At 46.8% G+C, this 20,773-nt stretch overlaps 1 protein-coding gene across 1 annotated transcript in view; it reads right to left on the bottom strand.

The window, feature by feature from the left end:
* Window positions 1–20,773, bottom strand: part of LOC117212363 — a 59,786-nt gene that overhangs the window by 20,540 nt on the left and 18,473 nt on the right. The window contains exons 2-3 of the mRNA XM_033457140.1: window positions 13,239–13,548; window positions 9,847–10,079 (exon numbers count right to left, since the gene is read on the bottom strand). Coding sequence (XP_033313031.1) covers window positions 9,847–10,079; window positions 13,239–13,548 — 543 coding nt within the window. The remainder of the gene's footprint in view (window positions 1–9,846; window positions 10,080–13,238; window positions 13,549–20,773) is intronic.

The following is a 20,773-nucleotide window of genomic DNA, read 5'->3' as shown; positions in this document are numbered from 1 at the left end:
TCAGGTTGAATATTGTGCGGCTATATTGTGCAGGTATATGTACAACGAGAGGAAGACTCGCGGAACGCGCGTATAATGCAGTCACCCATGGTAACTTAACTCGAGGAATAATCAAGCCTTAACGAACGTTCACTGTCCGTGGTACGCGTAACAAGGGGTTAGCCAAGGTTACTCCTCGATCGATCGACTGTTAGATGCCACGTGGAAACGCGCGTTAAGTTCGACGTTTGTGCAGCTTTCGTCGATTTCGTCGACGCTCGTAAACTGGAATTTGCGAATCTTTAACTCTGTTTCTGCAGCCTGTTGAACGTAGCTATAGAACGAAGAAATTTGGTTTACGATCTGGTCGTAATCGCTCCCAGCAAGTACAATCATGCTAGGCGCAAAATTTATTCGAACGTTTCGCAATATCGATTTCACGGGTTCTCTCCTTCTCGAAAATAAAGCGAAAAGACTGCAACGACGAAAATTCCGCGAGGTACCGAGCTTCGCAAACGATTCCTCCGAATATAACCGAAATGAAGCTGGCAGCCGTGCCTTTTTCTGTTTGGAACACGTCGAACAGCTAGGGAGAAGAATAAACGATGACGAACGACGTTGGGGATTGCTTTAAAACGTAGGAAAATTTATCGTCTTGTGCCGCTCTTATATTATTACTCTCGCGTCTTCTGGCTCCACGAAGACAGCGCGCAGCTCGGCCAAAGCTTCCTTCTCTCGCTTTCTCATTGTATGCAGATACATTCGGGTCTAGGAACTCTATCTTCCAAGTCCTGGCGCACCTACTCCGTTTCTCTATTTCGTACAACGCGAATATTTTAGTTTTTGGGTCGAGCAAACGTAATGCCTATTTCTCAACCAGTTCAACGTGGCCCAGAGTATCGAGTCGTAACCGCAAAGCAAAATCCTGCACGAGGAATGACTGTCCGGCCTCCTCGCGAAATACATTCCTTCTATCCTCTAATGATGATCTTCCTCCGAGACTTATGACTGTCCATCGACGCACGGTAAGTCATGGAATTCAACCGAGGAACAGGGTTAAGAAGGAATAGTCGTTTCGTGCATGTATTTCATGTTTCTCGTCCCGTCTGCTGGTCACAGAAACGCATTCATTATGGTTTATTCATAAAACGTTGCTCGCGTACAAAGTCGTTCCGGTGGTAACGTAACCTCGATAAATTTGCACACGTTCCCTACAAGAATTTCTACTCGAACGCAGTTGATCCACGATTGTCGTTGTTCGCGATTCAACTATTTGCCCTATTGCGCGACTCGTGGCTCTGTTCGTCCGCGAAAGAGCAGGACTACGCAGGATTAATATGGTTTCCGCGAGTTCCCATTTGGGAGCGAACGATATTGAGAACCACTGCGTGGCAAGGATGTGACGGTATAAATTACGAGCTACACGAGTACCTACAGTGGATGTTCAATCTGTGCAGGTGGTCGAGCTAGCAGTCGGATGTCCAAGACGGGATGTACGCGGAAAGATTACAAGAGACAATCAGCCGGTTTTTCTCAAGGTTTGATAACGAGACACCTAGCTGATGCAGATGCCACGACGTCGGTAAGTGCAACGTAAAAGTTGAAGGTGCCTACCGAGGCGGTTTTTTGAACTTTGACGATAAGCTATCGCGACTCGCCGAGATAGGAGTTTCTTCTTTCGTTTCACTAGAGAGATTAATCGAGATCGCGTCGTCGTTTTTCTGTCCAATGACGAAGCGTCTTTACGATCGTCCGTTTTATCGGCGTTTGCGTTAATCGACATTAGCTCGGAGGAGAATGTACTGGAATCGTTCGCTAGTCTCTTTGTGCTTAGGCGGTATTAAAATTTTCTCTCTGCGAGTACTTTACATCCCGCGATACGAGTATCTAATTACTTTTTGCATCGGATTCACAGGAGGATCTCGTAGGAGATAAACGTCAGACAGAAGCACGCTTTCGCTCGCCGTGAGATATTACTCGTAAAGTTTCCTAACGGAAACTGCAGGAAAACTGTCTTTCAATCCTCTGGAACGTCCGGCAAAAATTCATTCTATTTCCGAGCGAAGAAGAGATCGATCGACAGGTAAAGAAAGAAACGCGTAAGATAGCGGATTTTGCGATTCTTTATTCGAGAAACGGCGATTGGCCGACGATGTAGCGGACGTGGCACTAGCTGCAAATAAATTGCATCGCCCAGCGGTCTTATGCTAATTTGCTTGGCACGAGTGTCTATTACGAAAGGTAGCGCGAAGAAAAAAAGGGAAAGACGGCGCAGGATGGTGTGCGCGCGCGCGACTTGAACGTAGAAAACAACCGGCAACTCCTGCTGACCGGTTGTCGCTTGAAGTTTCACGCGATCGCTACCAAACGCTTATTAACTCGATGGCTGTAATAGCGTGTAATATTATATAACTTCCAACGAACGAAGAACAGACGAATCTGCCCGCAGGAGATTTATTTCTAAACTATGCCCTGTAAATCACGTTTCTCGAACAGTTCAAAAGATGTAATCTTATCCGGTCGTGTGACTTACCGAGCAGCATCCTGTTACCGCCTTTTCTGCAACTAGTAGCCTTCTCTCGATAATACGCACCCGCGATCGACCCGCGCCGTTCCCAACGACTATTATACGTATACACGGTGTCGAATTCGACCGTCGTTAATTATCAACTTCTCCAGCCTTCCGAGCGACAACACTCTGACGAGATCGTCTGAGGCTCTCCAGCAGAAGCGGTAAGCGTAACTAGACTCGTATGTTACCTGGGACTATCATCGAACATGTCGCGCCATTTTCCACGCGTCGAGACAATGGATTACAAAACAGTCGAGACACCGTTTTACGTTACCCGATCATCGGGAATTATTTATCGGTTTAACTGGGATATTCGTTTCGAGCAACGTCGAACGTTTTCGCTTGCCGGTCGATTATCGAATTAACGCACCGAGTATCATTGATTGAAAGTTGTCAAAGGTAGATCGTAAACGGGAAATTTCATTGACTGGCGTAAAAGGAGCGTATCTGATTGGAGCGAAGCCATCGGACTCGTTTGTGAAATGTGGGATCGACGATGATGCGGTAAACGTTCTCCGCGAGAATGTACGTGGTCGTGAACGAGCACGCACCGAACACCGGGACTACGATGCATCGCACTCGTATCTACCGACATTCGAACAAAAATAGAAATAACACGGTGCTTAGCATGTGAGGGTATGTCTGGTGTGTACGAGGCGGGACTATCGATAGCTGACAGCTGACCCCATGGGGTCAGCGCGAGTAGGCGAGTCTCCACGGACCAGCGGAAAAGGAAGTCGTGACTGCGATCCTCCCTTTTGTCAGCTTGGCCCTACGATTGATTTTTAACGAGTATTTTACTGTTCGTAGCATCTTCCATCTGTTTTCTTTTTCGTGGCAAATGCAACCGATGCTATACGAATTCGGTTGCTATTGAATCTTGGTTTAAATCTTCCGAGTTAAAGTATCGACGATAACGAGCGATTCTTCTAGTCTCTTTCTTTCCTGTTGTACAAACACGGAAATTATCGGACAGTCGGTGTGGACCGAACGAAACACCGATTGCCCGCACGACATGCGTCGAGACGTCGTTTATTTCCCGTGGTTTAAACGGTTTAACCCAGGACACTCGCGTAAGAGGCTTAAGGAGGCGATAAGGAGGTCCGATGGGACGGCATTTCTTCGCTGCCACCTGTCAGGAACTCGGTTCCGTCAGGTCAGGTGTAATTCCGAAATAAGAGCCACGTCGGCGTCCCATTAAAATGACGGGCATGTCTGTGGCGATGCGAGTCTCCATTCACGACGTCGGACAGGCATCGTTAATCTTGCGTGGGGTCCCCTTTTACCCAGAAACAACGAGGTGGCCGTTGATTCTGGTAGCGAGCAGCCTGGCAACTCCGGGGAACCATTAAAAATGATAACTAGTCTCAGCCCTTCCGATTGGCATCTCCTACGCATTTCGTTGAATCTTGGTCTTCTCTCGTCTCGGAAACAAGTTCTCCGAGGGTTAATAGCTGTATATCCTTTCTCGTATCTTGCTCAGGGAGACGAAAGTCCATTTTACTGAGTTGCGCCTTCACGCAGATTTCCATGGAAAGAAATTCGTTTTCGTTTTAACGCTCGCAGCGTTTCCATCTCGCTCATCGCACTCGTCCAGCTTTTATTCGCCTCCACGTGCATTTCCGACGGCTGACCAAACGCCAAGAGCGAAAGCAGGTTTGCCATCGTTGTTTCGAGATTGACTAAAACAATATCCAGCAAGGTAATTCGTTTTCGTGGAGGGCATCCATTGGCCGTTATAGTAGCCGGCTTCGAGCCCAGCGACACAGCTACTCAAATTTCGCTTTGTCAAATTTTCTTCGATCGTTCGCTACTTTGCCCAACCGAAATGGTTAACTGCGATTCCGTTTCGCGGTTAACGATTTCGCCGAGCGTGCAATTATCGCGACGTCGTTGCGTCTTTCGTTCACGCCCGTTCCTATGTATTGCGAGGCAAAAATTTGTCGAAACGTTTTATGGCCGATTACGCGACGGTGAATATCGCCACTTTAGTATCTTAAGGGAGAAAGGCCTGTGCCACAGCCGCCGCCCCGAATTACGACCCGAGACTATGGCAGCGGCTTTAAAGCTTTCGCGATAACTAATGGCACTAGAACATAAATAGTGACCCGATAGAAACGATTCTGGTCACCCTAGACACTTTGAAGAACCTCGTAACTGCTCGTACCTGTATGGTTTTACTTTGAATTATCGGGGGACTTTGTTAACGCATTCCATGTCCTGTGCACCATCGATGATAGCACGTGGAGATAGTACGAGCAGGTTTCTAGTCGCACGGTTTTAGAGAATTCTACAAGTTTCGTGTAAACTCGAACATAACTAAACAAATGGAAAAGCAATTATACGAAAACGTAAGGTAAACAATTTAAGCGGTAGTACAAATAAACCAACTGAAAATATGAGGGAAAGAGACTAAAGCGAAGTCAAATAAATCGCAAAGAGTTAACGACGTTTTCCAACTTTCCTTCAATGTCGTTTCTATATTTGTCGACTATACACAGCTTACACTTGTATTGGATAAGAAGTAACGAATTATGTTGAACTTCTCATCGAAACAACGCCATAGATCTTTCCTTCGATTTCGTCGCGGTTTCGAATGATTTTCTCGTGCAAACTGATGCAAGGCATTAGTCATCGCAGAATCGAATAAACAAGAGACACGCGATATTTTCTCTCGGGATTGCGATGTGATTCGCGGAGAAATCGAATTAGAAAATCGACGACCTTCCCTCACCAGCTACGACGATTCCGTCATACATCAACCGAGACAAACACCGGTGCGTTATCCTCGCTTCGAGTCGCCAGTTTCTGCGTAAAAATCGCAATCGCCGTTGATGCAAATGCAAGGGAACGAGGTGACTGAGCCGTATCGAAAAGTGGTACGGTAATGCATATCCGGTCGTGTTGGAAATAATCGTCGCGTTGGAAATACACGATACGGTTGCGCGATGCATCGCCCGTAGCGTTTACCCGATCAAACGATCGCGTTTAATCGGTAGGATCGTAAATCGTCGCAGGCTACCGACGAAGATGGGTGATAGTATGGCGCTGGATCTGCTATAACAGTACCTGGCAAGCGAGAAAACTTGGCATAAAGTGAAATTCGAAACGTTTCGGAGAAACATCGACGATAGGATGCCGTTGGTACCTACGGGTTCGTGATGTTCGCGTCTCTTGTTTCATCTAGGATTTGATGGTAATTCGTGGAACACCGTGGGCTGTAATATACTGCATCTTTCGAATGGGCACCGTACGCACGGCGTTTTTAGAAGGTCTTAACGATCGACAGACGTTAACCCAGTTACTTTTCCGGGGGCACGAGCCGGGACCTAGGGTGAGATTATAAATCAGCGTATTTCGGTATCACGGAAGCCACGCTGGCTGACTATTAATAAACCCTAAGGTTCGTGTCGCACTTAGTTGCGGATCTGCATACATCATGAACGATGTAGAATCTCGGCAGCAACAAGGAACTTGCACATCCGCGTCCGAAGCAAATTTGATACTTAGCCAATTTCGGTCTGGCTGTGAAAGTGACTCATTCGCGGGAGGACAAGCTCAGTGATAAAGTCGTGACCCGTAGGTTCGACGGACGGATGGAGTAAACGCGTCTTCCTCGGCAGGTGTCAACGCAAGGGGTTGCTCGTGATAATTATAGATGTTAACTGGAGCACGCCGTCTCGTCGGGCACTCGCTGCAAAGAGCTGTCAGCTTGGCAAAGGTTTTTTACTTCGCGAACTCTCTCGCATATTTTTTCGCTGACCGTAACACCGCTCATTCGTAGCCGAAGCAGCTTTCGTCGATCCCGATCGATCTTTGTCGCGTCTCGTTGCGTTTTTCTTTCTCGTCTACGACTGCCGCGTTCGCTCCGTAATTGATATAACGGTTTAGCAGCATTGTGCGAGCAATGTTACGACCGAGGGTAGGATTGCTCGCATTCTACAGCACAGTATCGAGCCATGACACAACGAAAAAAAACCCAATGTATCTCATTAAATTTATGGGCTTCTCTCCCAGCGGAGATCCCTAGTGGCCCTGGCCCTGTACATTTATCACAATCGGTTGTTGCCGCTGATTGGCCATACTTTCCGCGTGGGTGTACAACCAAACGATATATCGAATGATCTCTGCCGAGATAAAGTACGCTTTAGAAAGTATACAGCAGTTCTTCGACGTGCAATTAACGTTTCCGCGTTTTATGAAATACCTCTCGCGATCCAACGAACACGCGATCGATCGTTCCAATCCTATTTAGCGGTTCGACGTCTAATCGAGAGATTTTTTGTTTCCTCCTTGTCTCGATGAGCGCTTCTCTGTTCTTTCCCGTGCAGACTCTCGCCTTGAGGAGTTAAACGGTCGACGATCCCCGTAGTCGTGTGAGAGTGGTCGGTCGCGATTCGCGCGAACCACTCCAAGATTATGACTTATGAAACGTCCTTTATGACGTGGCTGAGTTCAAGTCTTCGCAAGACATCTGTTCCGTCTTTGCGGACAGAAATATGCAGTTCGTGCGATCGTAAAGCACGAAATTCGAGCGCGACGATATCACGAGCGAGACTATTCGAACCACCCCGGAGCATCGAGCGTTAATTCGTGAGGATCCGACAATACGATGTCGCGTATTTACACGGCCCGCTATCGATTCCGACAATAGTCGACGAGAACTTATGCTAATGTTGCTTGGCGAAGCTCGAATGGTAATCGCTGCGAAATGCAAATTATACCCGCGGTGTTATTGCACCTTTGCATTGGCAATTACATGGCCCGCTTATTGCAATTTATATCGAGATGATTTTTATTTTCAACGCCATGCAGTCTCGAGAACGTCATACGGCAGGTTTTAACAATCTGCGCGCACATACCGTTCTTCGTTCGAATCTTCCGGTCTCATCGCAGAATATAGGAAAAAATATATTAAAAATGTAGTAAAGATAAAAAACGTGATTCCTGAACGTTGAATTGGTACGGAAAGTAACTCGACAGAGAAACGATACGAATAACTTGGTTGAAAGATGTTTCGCTGGGTCGCCTAGGAATGTAGTTCAATCTAATCCACGACGCGTGGATTGCAGTCCAGTAGGGATGCGATAGATCTATCACGATTAATTGATTCATTAAGATCGCTAGTGAAGTTTAATGACTTGCCGAGCCCTCGTCACTGAAAATCTATAGCTACGCTGTTTCGCGTCTAGGGAACGCTCCCGTTTTCGAGCATCGTTCGTATTCGTTTAAACCAAACGAAACACTCAGCTTGCAAACTTTCGGTAATAACGACTCGAAAGTCTTCTATTCTTATATATAAACGTTTTCTATTTTCTATATTCCACGAAACTTTACTTCGGAATGACTCACGAAATAACGCTATTAATTTAGGATTTTGCACTTTGATAGACTGAGAACGACTTAGAAAAGAGTCGAACCACACTTTCTACCGAGCGCAAAAACCCTAGCGATTGCTTTTCAAACGCGTTACGCTCGATTTGTTGTCTTTAATAACCGTTTGTCTGTTACATTTTTGCGGCTCGTTCAAATATTTGCAGTTAACCTCCATGCGTATTTCTTTGTTCAAGCTTTGCGTAATTTATTGCAAACATCAGCGAGACGTCCTCGGTTGCGATATTATCGGCGACAAACCGCGTTCGATGAGACATTGTTAGCACCTAATTGACCCAGTCGCTAGATTATTCCTCGTCGACGGAACTGAGTCATCTCTGTTTTCCAACCATCTACGGTAAATACGCATACAATTTTTAAGTTACGTGTTCATTACTTCGACATAATGCAACGGTCACACGTAGAAGCACAGCATGTTGGTCTAAAATTTCAAAATTTCAACACGAGGCGCGATCTATCAGTCGTATATGCGGAATTTGATTATATCAAGCTGGATTGAAAACGAGGAAGAGAAAGGGGCGTATCGATCAAGCTGTCTGTAATGGCGGGATAAAACAGTGCTACAAAAGTATCGGGTTGCACGAAGTGCACCTTTAAACCTAACCTGCATCCGCGATCAATTGCACAATCCTGACTACCGGTTCGCAAAATGAAGTTTTATGGATGGAAAACGATTGTTTTGTCGGCGAACCTTTTCCTTTGCAATTTCGAATTTCCAGCAATTTCGAATCCGGTAGATCGATTCGGTCAGAAGGTCGAAACGAGTTTCGCGTTTGTGTGAACAAGCGCGCGCAATTGCGAGCAGACCTTAAGCCCGCGCATCGACGACAATCCAGCGTAATATACAGGTAGGAGAACCGATAATTTAGTCGGGGATCAAATTTCGTGCATAAATATAGTGTTGCATGATTAGCACGACACGATGCATCGCGATGGACCACCGTGAGAGGAGACGCGTGTCGTCCGTTCAATTACGGCCATACTGATTTTAAAAGGGTGCGTCGATCCTCATAAGCGGTTCGTAGTATCGATTGGAGAACGCATCGCGTGCTTGGTGGATTGAATCAGGCATCGACCCGGAAGACCTGCTTTTAGCATCGATTAGCGATGCTCGTCGAAATACAAATTGACGAATAGTTGCAATAGAATTGTTGGCGTTTGCGGTTGCAAGGAACGCTAGCGTAACGAACACCTCGATAAATTCTGACGCTCGATCGTACGCGGTCGCGTAGCTAACCGGAGATAAGGAAAAATAATTCCACCGACATTCCAACGAACGCACGGACTATGTATACCCGTTTTCCGTGACACTAATGGGCAGGCATGAAAGCCGAGAAATTTACGTGACCAATTTTTTTTCTAGTTCATACTAGATAAGCATGTTTTGTCTAGTCATCGAATTCGCGGTTCACCGATAACGTCGCTGTTCATTAACCGTCGTGTACGCAATGAGCCAGAAAACTCTCGCGCGCCTCCGTCGGGCAAAGTTTCAAATCGTTGGCGATTTGCGTTTTGATATCGGCGATAGCGTGCCCTATAAATTACGTCGGAATACCGCGACTCTTTGACTTCTTGCTAATAAATTCTCCGTAATACACTTTACACGATTAATGGTACTTTCTCCTCGGTGATAAAGTCTTCCTTGTTGCTTCGTGGCATCCATCGTTCTGCGCCGTGCAATGTATCTACTTACATCTGCCTTTCTCTGTCTTTCTCTCTATCCGTTTCTCCCTCTCTCACGCTCGATTTATCTATCGTGTAACGAGCCTACGGTCGCGGGTTAGTTTGTCGTTCGATCGAGAAGCATGTTCTACTCGACTGCAGCGTGAATTTGCATGACGCGTCGTCGTGGCAAATGGTCGCGCGGGATTCGTATCGGGACAAAAGGAAGATTTACTTACATAGAAGGAGAGCTCGACGCGGTGCGAGAGCTTAGGCACGCAGGTGAGCGCTTCCGATCTGCAACATCCGGTGTCGTCTGAGCACCTGTGCAAGATGGCGCAGTGTGGAATGTAGGTGGTCGACGGGCTTGGGTAAACGTCACGAACCGGAATCACCCTCGGTCGTGGCCATCGGCAGCTGCCCTCTCGCGATACCTTCATCGCGTGTTGAAGAGCCTCTCGGATTTCCGCCGCTGAAACACAGTTCGTCAATTCGCTATACCGACCTTGCTTGCCAAGACAAATCGAGGAAAGCTTAGCCTTGAAAAAGAAATTGCCTTCTATTCTCTTGGTAGACGCGCTAGACGCGCGAGATGTCGCGTGACAGCTCGCCTCGGCATTTCAAAACGAATCTGTAAGGCAGGTGACATAAGTCATGCGAGCTTTCTATTGATTCAGCGCGCAGATACCTAATCGCTTTCTACGCGTTTCACGGAGCGTCGATAATTATGCCGCAGCTATCGCTCGCTGCAATTTGTATGGACGACTACGGGAGAAACTACATTGTACCTAGAAATCAATAAATCCTAGTTCAAACAGCCGCGACTCGAGGTGCCAGGAAGAATCCGCGGAGGTTAAGGCGCGTTCCTACGATCGTGCCTCGATATTAAGATATAAACGCGCGCTAATCGCCGCATAAATAAAGACAGTGTTGCTGCAACGCCTGCACTGACGGCTATGCACTCGGTGTCGCGGTTACGTATCCGTGGGGCACGAGATTCATGAGTCTGGTCACGACAAAGCGGAGTATTTTTAGCAAAACGTCGTAACAAAGTTTTCTCGACGGCGTCTCGACGATTGTAAATTGGAGGTTTATGGTCTGCCCGGGAGCCAGACTCGCCGGATCTCGTCGATGGGGTTAATCGGGCCAAGTTCGGAGCAACTCGATTCCAGCGAGACATCGCGGAACCGTTGTGTATAATCGAAAACTATTGCGGCTGATCGGTGAACCCGGAGATGATCGGGAATTCCACTCGACGTTCGTTAAACTATCGTTTGTCAACGATCGTATCCACGAATGACGTACAAACGTCGGTCTTTGGATGACTGTGACTAAGAACGATGCCTCTGAGCCACGCGCGGATATAAAACCAGGGTTATGCGGTTCGCGAAATTACGAGCACTCCAAGCCGCGCTTCGAAGAAGCAGCTCTCGATCTCTTAACGAGAGAGCGCCGTTCGTTTATTCGAGGAACCGCGTCCTCCAGTTGCCTGGTTTGTTTCGGCCGATGAAATCGTGTTGTCGCGGTGTGAGAACCGCGAAAGAAAAGAGGCTGATTCAAGACAACGAGGGAACGATGACGAAACGATTACGGTAGTCCTTTGAGATGTCGTGAGGTCTTGAGTTACGCCATCAGACAGTAACATCGATAGACATCAAGGACATTGCGCATCTTTCTCGTCATTTCGCTGTATCTTTACTGCCAGCTATACTTATTCAACATTCTTTCTTCGTGTTAGACAGACCGAGGAATGCAACATCTGTAACGATTAGTACCGATTATTAAACGCGATGATTATTTCTTGAAATTGATAATAACTGCTGTGTCATATCTACGTATGTATCGTATCAAAAAGTAGTAAACCGAGGATTAAAATTACGAAGAACCACCCGACCGATAATAACGGGTGTTCTTCGAGGTTAAACATCGCTCATCGGAGTTCACGAAAAAAGATAGGTTGCTGTCGGTATATTTCACGAAAGGTCCTACTTAATTTCTGCCGCACGACTTCCTACGATAGCCGAGGGATCTCGTCTGCGCCCTGTCCCATCTTGACCGAGCATGTATCGCGGATGGTATCCATCTTGCGGTCAGTGTCGTCTAATGACCGCTTTCTCCAAAATTGTTGCTACCATAGCTTTGTGGAAATTACTTGCGGGGAATCTTAGCTGTAAAGAGCAAGCTAAGGATATCGGAAGAGAAATTGCGAACAGCGACAAAGGCAGCGAGGGAAAACGAAAATGGCAATTTGACTGGAGAGGAAAGAGCAGGAAAATTGCAACTAGTAATACAAACATAATGATATTCGTCGCGAGCGATATACATACGTACGAGCGGAATGACGACGCGTGGCGCGGAAGTGTAAATAAAACGACTCGAGGGAGAAGTTTCGGAAATGTCTCCTGGCGGAGATTATTTTCTTTGGTTTAATCTTCGTCGGCGATCTGGCTTTATGCTAATTTCGAACGTAGGCGTTATTCTCGCCACGGCTGCACTGACACGAGATTATATCGGCGCGTTTACAATAGAGGCACGACCGTCAGGGAAGCTAAAGTATGCTCGCTCGTCGAACATCCTGTATTCAAACGTATTCTGGAATGTATTATAAGAGAAAGGGATTAGATCTGATTGTCCTTGATTTTTCCGCCAGCCAGATTGATTCTCTTTCGCGCGACCGCTCCGTTTCAAACGAGGTTGTCTTAGTCCGAATTATCGTGGCCTTGATTTGTCGCGGCGAATACGATCGTTGCAAAAAGTTACATTTAATTCGCAATGCGATGCTGCCCTGCAACAGAACTTACCGAGAACGAGCAACAATGAGGATCGAGCAAGCATTGGTAGACGGCGTGTCTGAAGCGCGGTAAATTGATTCGAGCGGCTCGATATGAATTAACAGGTAATAGCAGAGGGGTCAGGGGGGGAGTATACAACCCGTGTAATACGCCAGAGAACCCGAACGAAGGGCGGTTGAAGTTGCTGCAATCACGGTGGTTACGGCGCAGTCGTCATCATTAATTTGCATATTGATAGGTTGCCGTTACGATCGAGCGTTGCTTCGCGTGATAGAAACCGTCGATCGAGAAGGAAGGGCCACTTGCAAAAGATTGCTCGAGAAGCTAAACCGTCTTTAAGAGAACAAACGAAAACGTAAAGTTTCTAATAAGCGCGCGGAAGGTAAATACGCGATGCAAAAAGATTAGTCTTGTCGTCTCGGTTTATTCGACGATGACGATATTTACGTACGTTTCCTGTACATCGCACTGTATTTATTAATTTTTAGTCGTCGGCCGTAATTAACGAGAAAGTCATTCGCTTTTTGTCTGATATTTATGTTGGAGAAATAATTGGTAGCGAGGTTGAAGTATCGTGTTGACGAGATATATAGCTACGAGACCACCATCGTCGATTTAATAACGATTAATAACGATACAGCTATAAGAGAAAGAGAGCAGACAGGTGCAGTTTGGAGGGCGCCCTGCAAATATTTGCATAAATCGACAGGATGGAATTTCGATTACGGCACGGCTATCGAGACAAGGTTTTTCTCTACGCGATCAGAATTCTCTGTATGTCTTTTTTTTTCCATTCAGCCATCGAAGCATGTACGTCGCATAGATCGAAGCCAACTTACTCTTCCCATTCTTATTGTATTGCTGCATGTTGCTTCTGGTTTCTTTGACGCTCTCTCGAGTACCCAGAGACTGCCACTTGTGAACGCTGTGCGCCGACATCGACGGGTAGTCACTTTTCGATTGGTAGCCGTTGTACTGCGCCCCTGTCCCACCCTCATACGTTCTCGGATCCCGGTAATCGTAATTCTGGGTAACCACAGGCTTTGGTGTAGTGGTAGTGGTAGTCGTGGTGGTCGTGGTGGTGGTGGTCGTCGTTGACGAGGTGGTCGTGGCCGGAGTTTCGTCTTCGTCCTCGTCCTCGGCGTAGTCCTGAACGAAGAAAGAAATCTTGATGAATTTTTAGCTGAAATATTCGTGATGAAATACTATCTAAGATTCGCTGGCGCGATAGCTCGTGCTAGCGGTGAAGAAATCCAAAAAAATTAATCGCAGTTTCGTGATCGTTTTCTGAATCGTGGGTGGGCCAACACTCCCCTGCAGCTGGTCCGCGAGATTTTTGCCCGGCGATAAGGTTAATAAGCGAATTTGCATCTCATCGCGACGCGCCATTCGCCGCACGAACGAAAACTGTCCGGAAGGAGAACAGAGGTCTACTTAATCGCAGTTTGCAACATCTGGATGCTTTGATCTCGAGCCGCTTAATAGAAACAATCCCTGCGATCGCGCGCGTGTGCACGTACAATCCGGGCAGAATTTCTCCGTGGATGCTTGGTTTACCGTCGACACTTCGCGTGGCTGCCAGCTGCGAGCTGCGAGCCTCTCGTCGATGAACACTCGAAACTCGTGGTAGTCTGCCGTTTCTTTTTCGCGTGCCTTTCGTTTTATGCCACACTCGAGATCCCATTCAAACGCGCTTTTTTAGGGCCGTGCCGCCAGCTCCGGCACCGATTACGCTGCAACAAAAACACGCATCCCGTCGATATACCAGATCTTCGCGAGACTTTTTTCCACGATTAAACCCGAGTTACGCGAAATTTCACGCCCGAATCTCGAACCCGTCCTACGTTGTTATCTTATTATCGTTCCTACCGTATCGGACATTGTCCTTTAAATCTCTACTACGTGTAGAGGTAACGGGTAATTGAATAGAAACGGTCCCGAGGCAAAGAAACGACCGTCTGTTTTCACTTATCCCTTGGCGAGCGGGTTCGATCTGATAGCGGTGGCTGGAGGTCGCGGGACTAAAAATCGAAATAATTTATCAGTAACCGGACAAAAGGCGGCTGGAATTAACTTGTCCGACACCCAACGTGCTCACAATGTGTCCAATTACTCGAAAACCGATGTATCGTTCGTTATGCAACAATGGTTATCGTCGCGTTCCTTTGATCGTGTGTATCTGCTAGTAGTGCGGATACACGCGTAATTCACTTTAAAGAATGTTTTACGAACGATGAGAAAAGATTGATTTCCTCGGGCAGCTCGTTTCGAAACGGTGAATAATGACGTTGTTATCGCAATTACAAACGCGACTCCTGTCTGTTCGCGTCGCGACATTTATTCGCGTACGATCTCTCTTGGTTGTGCGTTTCTCATCGTCGAACGTTACTTTATGAAAGAAATCCATTTACGTTGGGAAAAAACCTTGGCCGCTTCGATCGGTATAACGATATTTTGTTCGCAAGCATCTCAAAGCTCCCTTGCCGTATGAACAAGATTAAATATACGAGTCTTCCCTTCTCTTTGATCTCGTATCGCAAGAAGCGGATTAGGTCGCTAATAAATTCGGTCGATGCACTATCGTTAACGATTTCAAAGGATTCAGGGTCGGAAAGAGGTCGGCTTTGGGCCAAATTTAAAGTCCATCGACATCGCGCTTTCTGAATTTCGCTTTTCTATCTCTCGCCCACCGGTTCCCGCGAAACCTTTCAAGATCTATAAATCGAAAAGTTTTTCGTGTTCGACGGTGTCCGCGGTTTTCTCTTCTCGTCGAACTTTGTTATGTACACAGATGAGTAAATGCGAGTACTATCGCGTGCGCCTGCGATTAGATATCAGTCGGTGTCGGAGAATAATAATTAAATTCAATGGTGAGCGGTAGCGATAAACGACGGTAAAAAGGAGAATCAATTTCGGAGAATTGAACGTCCGCGTTTTACGATGGCGCGTCGTGGCCGAGTGTCAAGGGTCACCGAATGCGCAAGCGGGTCCTGATCTTCGCACGACCATCGTTGCGAGTCACAGATCGTGAAAATTCACGATAAAAATTCCGAGGCTGTCGATACGCTGTTTATTCCGTATTAACCGGTTAGCTGCGCTACAGGATTTCGCCACTCATCGTCGAAACAGTTGGCAACGCGTTGCCAACGCCGATAACACCGTCCCGTTTTACCATTATAAACTAGACCATACGCGTTTTTCTTTCAAACGAATGCCATTTCTCAAGGGGCCCGCCGATGATTAATCGATTACGAGTTACGGAACCGACGATCTACGCGCGTATCGCGTGTACGTTTTCGACGATTTATCGTTAGTCGGCTTCTAAAATTCCGACGATTGATTTACGCGGGCGAACATCGCGATCGAAACGTTCACGACGGGCAAACGACCGATTTAATGGAAAATTCTTTCGGGCCGATGGAAACGGTGCAGAGATCACGAAGAGAGATCAAGTTGGTTTATATGCACGCCAGCTGGCTACAGGAACGAGCACAGTCGTTAAGTGCATTATCGTGCATTGTCTTCGCGCCGCTATAAAATATTAGTCGCGTGTATCCCTTATAAAAAGATCACGGTGTGTTGGCACGACTTTCAGAAAAACAGCGCAGACGATTACATCGCGCGAGTACAAGATTCGATCTCCGGTGTCCACGAGAGCTGTTCGATTTGTTCGCGTTTCGTGGGTGAAGCGGAGGGCACGTAAAACGAATCGACCGGTGTCGTATGGTTATTAGTATCGGCGCTACCCGTTACTTGTTCGAAGGAGAGTTGTGCAACGGCCACCGGAAACACGCGTAAGTGTCTACTGAAAAATTTACAATGCCATAGAGCGTATTTATCCTGCGAAGATCGTACAACCGACTATGTTGGCAGTAAAGAGCTCGGTTTCGAACAACGGAACAACGCAATTTGTATTGCTTGCCGAACAGTAAATGCGGTTACAAATTGGCTCGGAGCAAAAGGTCTTCGAGGTGTAAACGAGAGAGAAAAGAAATATTTTAAACGCCCTTAAACGTAGCTTACGCGGCACGGCAAACGTTAAGAACCATTGCTGCGGTACGGCTGCACCTCCTGTTATTAAATATCGGGTCCAGGCATCGTACCACCGCTGGACCACCCAATAATCCTAGTCTGGTGGGTCCGCTTAGAGCTGCCGTAATTAATGGAAGAAGCCAGTCATTTACATTATGGAAATCTCGGTTACATATTTTTGTGGTAAGAGCGTCGTTCACGAGGGCCGGTGTTCTTGCAAAAACGAACAGGAAGTCTGCCTTTATCCATCAACGGCCATTCTAATTTTGCTTGATATTCGCTTTTGCCAAGATGTCGTCTTTTACCGACCGTTTACGCCCGATATCGAATCACTCTTGGCAAAGATGTCTCGATTTATATCCGAGGTTGACGTCAATGGTTAATCGAAATTGGAACCTGGGGCGAACCAAGGACGGCCAGCAGACCAGTCGTTAATAAAGTTTTTTAACGCATCCGCCACGCCGCGCCGGTGGAAATAATATTCGCAGATCGATTTTCGTAGTAACGAGCGTAAAGCCGAGCGAACCTTCCCGTCAGTCTTTCCGGCGGTATTTTTAACTACGAAGAGACGGATAGAGAGAAATGGAGAAAGAAAGAGAGAAAAATAGCAGGAAAAAATGTAGAAAGGTACCAAAGCGGTGGATGCGAAGGCACGGGCAACTCGGTGTGTGATCCTCATACAAATCGCAGGTTCATCGTTCCAAGAAAGGGATCGCCTGGCTGCCAGGCTGTCTGCCACCGCGAGTCGTTGGCATTGAACATGGGAGACCATAAACCGACTACGATCGTCATTGATAATGCGTTGCCGTAACTTCTAGGAATGGATTCGCGCCCATTGCAACTAATCGATATGAATGACAATTGCTCGAGACACCAATGGGCACCTTAATTGTCGGATGATACTCGCAGCAGTTGGATTCGTCCGTGCGAACGCGTTATCGAACCACCAAATGGGCGTAAACCGTCTATTGAACTAGAGAATCAATGTTTTAAGATTTTCTCAGTTTCCTCGCACGACGAAGCGTTCACAATTATTTCCGAATATGTTACCAGATCTTATTAATCGTCGATATTATCGTTGCTTGTTAACGATAATCGATTTGTAATAGGCAACGAAAGATCAAACGACTGATTGTTCCTCATTCCGCGCGTCATATGTCTAATAGCCCGTCATAGTGGAATCATTAGTGGAACATTTTTGTCGGCGAGTCGACGAGCGTCGTTATCACGACTAGATCGGTATTCATCGCAGCCTCTACAAGCTGTCTTATCGTACTCGGGACAAGTGATTTATCGATGTTCTGGGTATCCGTAACGAACGGTCGTTTCCATACCATCGAAATACTGTTTGGTTGTGACGTGTTTTTTAACTGCTTTCAAATCCCCCGACAAATATTTGGACGTTCTTTCTTGGTAATTTTATTTCGCGCGCATTAATTATGATAACAGCCGACAGATCGGAACGGAAACGTTCAACTGTGTTCGAAAACTCCTTGAATATTTTTACCGAGCGCGTCAACAAAAATCCGAGTTCTTACTAAAGCAAAATTTTGGCTTGGTTCCAAACACGTGAAAGCGCTCGCGATGCGGCTGGTGGTCTTGCAAAAAGATGCGTCTTGAGATCAAACTTTGAACAGTCGTTTCTTCACGGTTTTACTTGGCAAAAGCGACCAGCGATATCTTCGACGATCGATCGACGGAAATACCACTCTTTTGGCACGAACAATTTTCGGCAGTGATCGCAACACAAACATTTGGTTATGATTTAGTTGACAAGCGACGCACGTGCTCCAGAATGGGAAGATTATACGAGCGACGTCTGGTTGCGTTCCAATTAGCGCGGGGAGAAGATGGTCGCGCGTTAGCTTATCTCTCGATGTTGAAGCATGACCCTGAAGATGAAAATTAGGCACGATCAACGACGAGGAAAAAAATTCATGACGTAACGCGGTGACTCGGCGCGTTACCGACAATTGTTCCACCATTTAGAATTTGATATTCAAATGGCGATATTCGAACGGAAACACGTCCCCCGAACGCAACCTTCTTGCCACGACCTATTTGAATATCTCCGTGAAAACAATATTTTCGAAGTCGATCGATTGCTTCGCTCGCTTCGGTTTGGGCGTCTCGATTCGTTCGAGCGACGATCGACACGATTATGAAATTTATCAGGCACTGGCCTGGTGCGGCATTTTGCACAGCTGTCCGAGCGATGCGTTCCGCGCGACAACTGTGAAATTAGTAGGACGCGTCGAATGTATAATGGCGATGCATCGGTTTCGTCGCGTGAAACTCGATTCTTCGTGTACGTGCCTCTCGCCGGATGTGCTTGTCAAACGGCTTTTTTCCATCAGCCGCTTCCTAGCAGCCAGGACATATTTTTTCTTTCATTCTGCGTGCCACGAGGCGACGGTACGCGGAATTTTAATTGCAAAAGATGAATCAGAAAGGATGGTTTGCAGCTCTCCACGGCAATCGGTCGATTCGAGCGTTAGTCACAGGCTCGCAACCGCGCGATTCATAGATAATTTATGATCGATGTCTACCCGTTCTCCATTTCTCTTTCTCTCCTTTTCGCTCTTTCTTCTCCTTTACGGGCGATTCGTGTGACCAACCCGCGAACCAACTAGCGAGTGCACGTAACCGATCAACCCGAACCACTTTCGATCGTTCGTTCCGTGATTTTCGTCTTTCACGTTCGACTGTCTCCTGCAAATGTTTCGCATCGATTAATCGTTGAAACGAGATTAGCATCGTACCTAATATTCATTTACATTGCATGTAAACGTCGTATAAACGATTGTCACTGGCAGTTTAGTCGGCGATCTACAGTTCCCAGGTCCGGATTCCAAAATAAACTCCACCCTTTGACTGGAAATGTTTTGCGTTATTAGGGAACTTGTTGCTCTTGGAAATATTTCGAGAGACCTTTCTTGACAAAGACGTATTCGGTGTACCACGAAGGGTTCGGTCAACGTCCCAGAGCTGACGAAATACGCTCATAGATCTCGGAGACGGAACCGGGATGCCAAATTCCACGGGGTCTCCGACCGCGGCTTCTCCTTCGGTCTATCTCTTTCGTGCTTCTGCGATCGCTCTCGCGATTAACGCGGATAATAGGAACAATGAAAATGGAAAACCGCCGAGGCTGAAAGTTCAAGCATCCTCGGCGGGGAACAGATCGAACGAATGAATCAAGTAGCGTGCCCTTTGACATCGTTCATTTGCGCTAACCAATGAGATCATCTGGAAGTTCTCCGACGCACAGTTGCTGACCGTTAATAGGGAGAAGGTGCAACGCCTGTATGACATCATCTCGTATTCACGCCTTACAGAACGCGGTATCCAGCCGTCGACACTCCTTAGAAAGTCTTCAAGATAAATAAATGCTTGGAAATTTATTTTTCCGTGCTCCTCTGACAGCCATTACGATAAATCTATTGCAGGACCGTCATGTGTATCGGGGAATAGATCTTTCCGAGGACAATGGTCGTGTCGGACGCTGCAAATTACCAGATCGAAGAACGCCACGCGATTGCTTTCGTGTCTGCGATCATCCATAAGTATTTGCATATCAATGATAATCGTTTCGAAAATCCGATCCTTAGATAGAAACGACGTGACGGGTCGAACAGATCTAACGATCTAAGCCCTAAGTAAACGATCGAGCCGTGAGCTGATCCAGCTAATCTAGATCGCCATCGTGCCAATGGCGGCTACTGAACCGTGCAGTATTTCAATGACGCGTCAACACACGCCACGTAACGCACGGGTGCAAGTGGCGATACCGAGGACCATCGACAATTCGCCTTGTCCATGTTTAATTAACTGAACGCGTTCGCATTCCGGGGCGTGGAGCTCCGAGCCATTTTGTCTCGCGCAAAGCTTTATTCAGCCAGGAAGCATTTTGTCTTTCACGTTCGTTCGAAACGGTTACAACTTCGCGCCTTGATCTTTTCAAAATGCTTCGTTAAACTATGCTCTTAGCAGCCAATGCGGCTTGCATAATATTGATACGAGGAACTAAAGGAACGTCATCGCTTGTGAGAAACATGTTTTTGTCAAGTTCGAGGGCGTACTCGAGAGAGTTTTGTCCCTGCTGTCTCTATTGCTTCTTGCGAGGTTGAATATTATTAAATCTTCTGAATTGCTTGAAAGGATCGTTTGCTACTGAACAGCACGATGTATTTCCGAGGTCACGAAGAAAAAACGTATCCCGATATACAGGTACGAGAGAGCTGAATGAACGCCAGGGAATAGCGTAGTATTTTTGTTGCTGGCTCGCATTGAGTTTCTCGTACCGGACGAAGAGACAAGTCGCGAGAGACGAGGGTCAGAG

This window comes from Bombus bifarius, unplaced genomic scaffold (genome assembly GCF_011952205.1).
Source record: "Bombus bifarius isolate JDL3187 unplaced genomic scaffold, Bbif_JDL3187 scf7180000008288, whole genome shotgun sequence".
NCBI lineage: Eukaryota > Metazoa > Arthropoda > Insecta > Hymenoptera > Apidae > Bombus > Bombus bifarius.
The sequence above is the reverse complement of the archived record's forward strand: the minus strand, read 5'-3'. Positions and strand labels throughout refer to the sequence as shown.